Source organism: Lepidochelys olivacea, assembly GCF_965140295.1.
Source record: "Lepidochelys olivacea isolate rLepOli2 genome assembly, chromosome: 3".
NCBI classification, from domain to species: domain Eukaryota; kingdom Metazoa; phylum Chordata; order Testudines; family Cheloniidae; genus Lepidochelys; species Lepidochelys olivacea.
The window spans coordinates 158,577,867-158,583,866 of record NC_140413.1 but is presented as its reverse complement, the minus strand read 5'-3'; the positions used below and the strand labels follow the sequence as shown (position 1 = coordinate 158,583,866).

The 6,000-nt window shown below is 51.6% G+C and overlaps 1 protein-coding gene across 2 annotated transcripts in view; it reads left to right on the top strand.

Moving 5' to 3' along the window:
* The first annotated feature begins 1,009 nt into the window (after positions 1-1,009).
* Positions 1,010-6,000, top strand: part of STUM (stum, mechanosensory transduction mediator homolog) — a 74,880-nt gene continuing 69,889 nt past the window's right edge. For both annotated transcript variants that reach the window (XM_084622231.1, XM_084622230.1), the window contains exon 1: positions 1,010-1,837. In XM_084622231.1, the coding sequence (XP_084478357.1) occupies positions 1,630-1,837 (208 nt within the window). In that variant the 5' untranslated portion in view covers positions 1,010-1,629. The remainder of the gene's footprint in view (positions 1,838-6,000) is intronic.

Sequence of the window (6,000 nt, the reverse complement as noted above, 5' to 3'; positions counted from 1 at the left end):
ACCAATCAGTAGCAGTCTGGAGTAGCCAGCTTGCACAGTGCAATCACCATGCGCTTCTCCAACAACAGGGCAACTCTCATTCTTGTGTCCTTGCGCTGCAGGGCTGGGGCGAGCTCATCACACAGTCCCATGAATGTGGCTTTCCACATCTGAAAATTCTGCAGCCACTGTTCGTCATCCCAGACTTGCATCAAGATGTGATCCCACCACACAGTGCTTGTTTCCTGAGCCCAAAACTGGTGTTCCACTGTGGTCAGCACCTCCATGAATGCCACAAGCAATCTCGTGTCATAGCTACTACACGTGGTGAGATCAATGTCAAACTCCTCTTGCCTTTGTAGTTTAAGGAATAACTCCACTGCCATTCATGATGTGTTAGTGAGAGCAAGCAGCATATTGGTCAACAGTACGGGATCCATTCCTGCCGACCGAAGGGGCAGAGTGTGCAGTACATAAACCATTGAAAGATAGCGCCAAATGCGGACAGAAGCACAGGGATTGCTAAGATGCGAAGCAATGCATCACAGGACATTAGGACAGGACCCAGGATGCCCCATGACCCCCTCCACCTTCTCACAACTCTTAGCAGCAGAAGAGGAAGAAATGCTCTGTGGGATAGCTGCCCAGAGTGCACCGCTCCAAATACTGCTGTAAGAGCCACAAGTGTGAACATGCTATTGCTCAGGCAGCTCACAGTGTGAACACACAACAGCGGTTTCCCTTCAGTGCTCTCTGAGTGGCGCTGTAACTGCCGGCGAGGTAACTCTGCCAGTGTAGACAAACCCTAAATCCCTATGCAGACCTGTATTTCAGAATCAGAATGCCCTTTTCCAGCTTAGTTAATAAATTTTAAACATGACCATCTATCTTAGTCTAGAGAGAGAAACTGAGGAGTGAGATTAGATGTAGGTGTGAGGGGGAGTTTGTGAGAGAGAGAAAGAGAGTGTGTGTTGGAAGGAGTGTGTGAAGAAGACTTTGTGTGTGTGAGAGAGAGAGAGGCTATGTGGGGGGAGTGTATGGGAGAGAGAAAGAGGGTGTGTGTTGGTGAGAGCATGAGGGAGACTCTGTGTGTGTGTGTGTGTGAGTGTGTGTGTTGGAGGAAGTGTGTGGAGAGATTTTGTGTTGGAGAGTGTATCTGAGAGATTGTGTATGAGAGAAAAGGTGTGTGTTGGAGGAGAGTGTGTGTGAGCAACTGTGTGTGTGAGAAAGAGAGAGAGAAAGGGCATGTGTGGGAAAGGGACTGTGTGTTGGGGTAGAGTGTGTGTGAGCAACTGTGTGTGTGAGAAAGAGAGAGAGAGAGAGAGAGAAAGGGCGTGAGTGGGAAAGGGACTGTGTGTTGGGGGAGAGTGTGTGTGAGCGACTGTGTATGTGTGTGTGCGTGGGAGAGAAAGGGCGTGTGTGGGAGAGAGAGTGTGCGTTGGGGAGTGTGTGTGTGTGTGGGGGGGAGACTGTGTGTGCCTGAGTGCGTGTGGCAGCGCACTGTCTCTTTAAACCGAGCACTCAGGAGCCGGAGCGCTAGTTCAGTACAGCAGCCGCCGCGGCTCCCAGCACAGACAGGCTCCCCGTGCCCCCAGCCCCGGGCGCGGCCGCCTCTAGCAGCGGGCGAGCTCCGCCAGCGCCGCGCCAGCCATGGATCCGCTTCCCAAAGAAGGGGAGCCTGCCCCGGCGGCGGCGGCGGCGGCCGCGGCCGGGGAGCCCAGCAGGGGCACTGCCTCCTCCAGCGGGGTGGTGGTGCAAGTCCGGGAGAAGAAGGGACCCCTGCGCGCTGCCATCCCCTACATGCCGTTCCCCGTGGCTGTCATCTGCTTGTTCCTCAACACCTTCGTGCCGGGGCTAGGTAAGGAGCCCCCCGAGCTGCCCTTGGTGCCCGGCCGGCGGGGGGGTCACTGCAAGGGCGCTTCTGTGCTTGCAGACCAGGGGCGGAGGGTCACTCGTGCTGGGGGGCGCGGAGAGAGCTAAGGGCTGCTGTGTGCACAGGTGGCGCCGGATAGATCTGTCCGGTACGGGGGCGCGTCTGTACCTAGCACGGAAGGGTTACGGGGTGTAACGGGGGTTACTGTGCAGCTGGGGGGGGGCTGCATGGAGGGGCTCGCGGCTACAAGGGCTCCGGGGTGAAGCCAGGGGATTTGCGGTCATTGTTATTGCTACTGGGGCGAGCCACCTTCCCTTCTAAGCGGACCAGAGCCAGGCCCCGTCCCTGATTCCCCCCAAGCTCCGGCTCCGGTCCGCTCCCTGCTGCTTGCAGATTTTGCAAGCGGTTAAGTGCACGGTGGGTGCTGAGAGTGGCCGCGGCGTGGTAATGAGGCGATCGCGGCCGGGGGAGCCGGGAGCGGGTTGGAGGACTGGACTGCACCCCGCTCCTCAGCCTGGCTGCTGCTACCGCTACTTTCCTACGACATCCCCCTCCCAACTTTTCCTGACCCGATCGAACAGGGAAATCGGGAATAGTGCCCTGCCCTCCCTCCTCCTGGGGCAGCCGCTTCCCTCGCTCCGTAACCCCAGGCGGATTTCGCTGAGCTCGGATCAGGGCGGCTGATGCCAGGTGAGGCCGCCCCTCTTTTGGCACTTCACACGGCTTCCCCTCTCCAGCTGGCCACCTTCTCGCCCGAAGCAGTGCGGGAGATCGCCCCAGGCTGGGCTGGGGGCGGAGCTGCTCCGGGCACTTAGTCTAGTGTGTGTCACTTCTGCTTTAGTTTTGCAAGAGGGGAAGCCGGGGGTAGGAGCTGTCTAGACCCCCTGGCTCTTAGGGGGCCGCCTGCCTCTCCCTCTCTCTCGGACCCCGCGAAGATCTGCACCTTGGCTGGCCCTGGTGTGTTTTTCTGCTCAGTGCTAGCTTCGGATTGTGCAGCGCTGCAACCCGCTCGGGAGAGAGGCAGGTCTGGGGCTCACGCAATACTCCGCGGACCCCCCCCACCCCGGGATGTGGCAGACAGGGCCCTGCTGAGCGCAGGAAAGGACCAGCTGGCTCCAGAGGCGCCAGCCCTCGATTCCACCCATGCACCAGCGTCTGTGCCGCGGGGATGGCACAAGGTGGGGGGTGTTCGCGCTTTTAGAAGGTCCTTCCCTATTGCACGTCACCCTCTGCAAAATGCCTTTGCAGAGATGGCGAATCGGGGGGTGGGGGGCAGGAGTCCTGAGGAACCCCTGTGCCGCTGAGCCCTGAGGGCCTAAATCCCTTCCCCTGGCTTCCAAGGGCTTTGGATCAGGCACCCTGGAAATTTTGCCAACCTGCTGGGCTTTGGTAGAGAAAGTGCTTATAGATCGGTCTCCTGAGGTCACTACTTTTCCTGGCAGAAAGTTCTTCTTAAAGGGGTAGAACTAAAGATCAATATTTTGTTGTAGATTGGGGGTGAGGACAGCATCAGAGAACCCTCTCCAGCCCCAGCTCTGGCTGAAATCTTGGCTCCACTGAAGTGAGTGGCAAGACTCCCCTTGTTTTCAAGGGGGTCAGGATTTCACCTTCTGTTGCCTGTTCCTAGTTAGGGAATGTATTTATCCCTTTCTCCTTTCTTTGTATTCTTGTCTGCTTGGCATTGTTCTACATGATGACACACAGGAGCCTGTGGCTTCCCCCATCCGCTTTAAGAAGTGGCACAAAAATGAACTGTTGCTTTTTTTAATACTCAAAAGAACTGCCTTCTGAAAAATCAGTGTGTTCGAACAAGTGACATTCAACTGGGTCTCACTTCCTGCAGCTCTGAGCACAGACAAGGCCTAGACACAGGAAGCAGGAGAATGTCATTTTAGTCACAGCAGAATTTTCCACCTGCTAGAATTAAAGCATATTTTTTTCTTCATCTGTTAAAACAGGAATTAATAGCATCCACTCTACTACATTTATATTTCATTTATTTTTTAAAAGTAAAGATGGAAATGCCAAAATATGAATTTTTACAGCAGCCAGGAAATGATGCCAAGACTGAGATGACATCCTTCTGGCTCCCCTACTCTGTGCTCACTCTGTGGGGTTCACAGCTGAAGTGGTGGCTGCACAGAGACCCAGCAATGTAGTAATTATTCTTAACAGAAAGCTCTCAGGAATTTCTACCCCTTTGGGCCAGTTAATGTGCCCTTTAGGCAGGGATTTTCCACAGACTGTTTGGAAGCTGTGCAGTCTAGTGCTTAGAGCAGAGGACTGGGACTTAGAACTCCTAGGTTCTAATATCCTCACTTTGATAGTGACTACACTAAGTGACCATGGTCAAGCCACTGAGGTCAACATTTCTGGAAACTCCCATTAATTTCGTTGGCCTCTATTTTTAGGTACTCCCTTTGAGGCACATTGGTGCTTATTCCACTTCAATCAACAATGTCCATGGAAGATGTGGACGCTAATGTCTTTGAATATCAGATGTCTGGTTACTCTAGTACTAGGACAGTCCCCAACTGAGGCCGCTCTTGAAAATGTTAGCTTTAACCCTCATTTCCTCATTTGTAAAATGGGGATACTTGCCTACTGCAATGCAGAGCCATATGGATCCCTAAGCCTTAGCAGTACAAGGATTCAAGGAATGCAAGGCCAAATCACAGTTTAACAAAACCAAAAACCAGGAACAACCCATACCTCAGAATTCCCATTCTGGGCTGTAGACTCCTTACTGCTGTTCCTGCTGATCTTTCCTTCATCAAAGCCTCCCCTCTGGAGATTATTTTATATCCTAGAAAGTTTTCCCACCTTGCCCTGCTCTTAAAGGGATAGCACCCTGCCACACGTATTTTGCAGGTGTGTTTGTATGGTTTAATGCATGCATAATGACTGAGTTCCTGAGATGAAAGTAGATACCTTAAGTGCAACACCATATACAAACTAATGTCTTTACAACACGTACAATATTTTAAAAAACCCAGGGATCTATTTCAAGGGAAAACATTCAATTTTTTAAAGTTTTGTTATATAACTATGACACTGGGGTATATGCTTCCATATCACACCCTTCAGGTATGTTACGTTAGTGTTCCTTGTACTCAGCCACTTCAAGAACATAGATTAATGGACCACGTAGAAGTACTCCAGTTGAGTGCCTCTGTATCTTTATCACATGACCCTTTATCATGTAACATTTTCTCCACCTCTCCCCCCCCCCAAATATTTTGAAAACCAAAGTTTTCCTTCTATCTTTCTGAAGATATCTTTCTATCACAGGAGAAAATACCCCCTCCCCCTCTCTGTAGAATTATAAGAAAATCTGGCAAGGGAGAGGCTGTCAGTACCCTTTCCGCTATTTATTAGACTACATTATTTGGGGACTACAAGCTACTCAGAACCCTAAAAATTGCCTCATCATTTTCCCTGGGCCACCATGGGAGGGCATAGGGGAGCTTTCTTTATGGATCTTTCATTTTTTGTATAGGGTTTCCCCCCTGACCAAACCCTGTAGAAAGCCCTCTGTAGTTCATCAGTGCCATTCTTTGCAGAAGGCACTCCCTCCCTTCTAAGGTCCGAGGCTTCTACCTGCACAATACTTCCAGTCTTTGCCAGGCTGGGAGCTTTAGGCTTGGACTTGGATCTCTGCATCTGTGCCTATTATATTACCATGAGATTGCTAGGCCAACCCAAAGTCCTTTTTTCTTAAAAGCCTTAGATTATTCAGACCCCTCTTCACATTGATCTGCTCATTTCAATGGTACTTTATGGCTGGACCACTTTCCACTTGGATTTTCAGCTGTAAAAGCAACAGCAAAGAAAAAATACCAGCCTTCTATGTCTGTGCATGGGGTTCTGTGAAGGGGTTGTTCGTCTCTAAGGTGCCACAAGTACTCCTTTTCTTTTTAAGGGGAATTGAGTTCACAAGTAAAAGGGATTGATTCCTTCTCAAAGTCCATTAGCATTTGGCCCTCCCTTTTCTGAGGAGGGGACACCGGTCAACTGTCAGCTAGGGAGTGCCTACCTTCAGTCAGCCCTCTCTTCAGTAGCTTAGCACTGAAGATTTGCTCTCCTCCTTGGTCTGCCATCAGCTGAGCAGGGGCTTTTCCTCTTAAGTGTCTCCCTCCGGTCCTGTC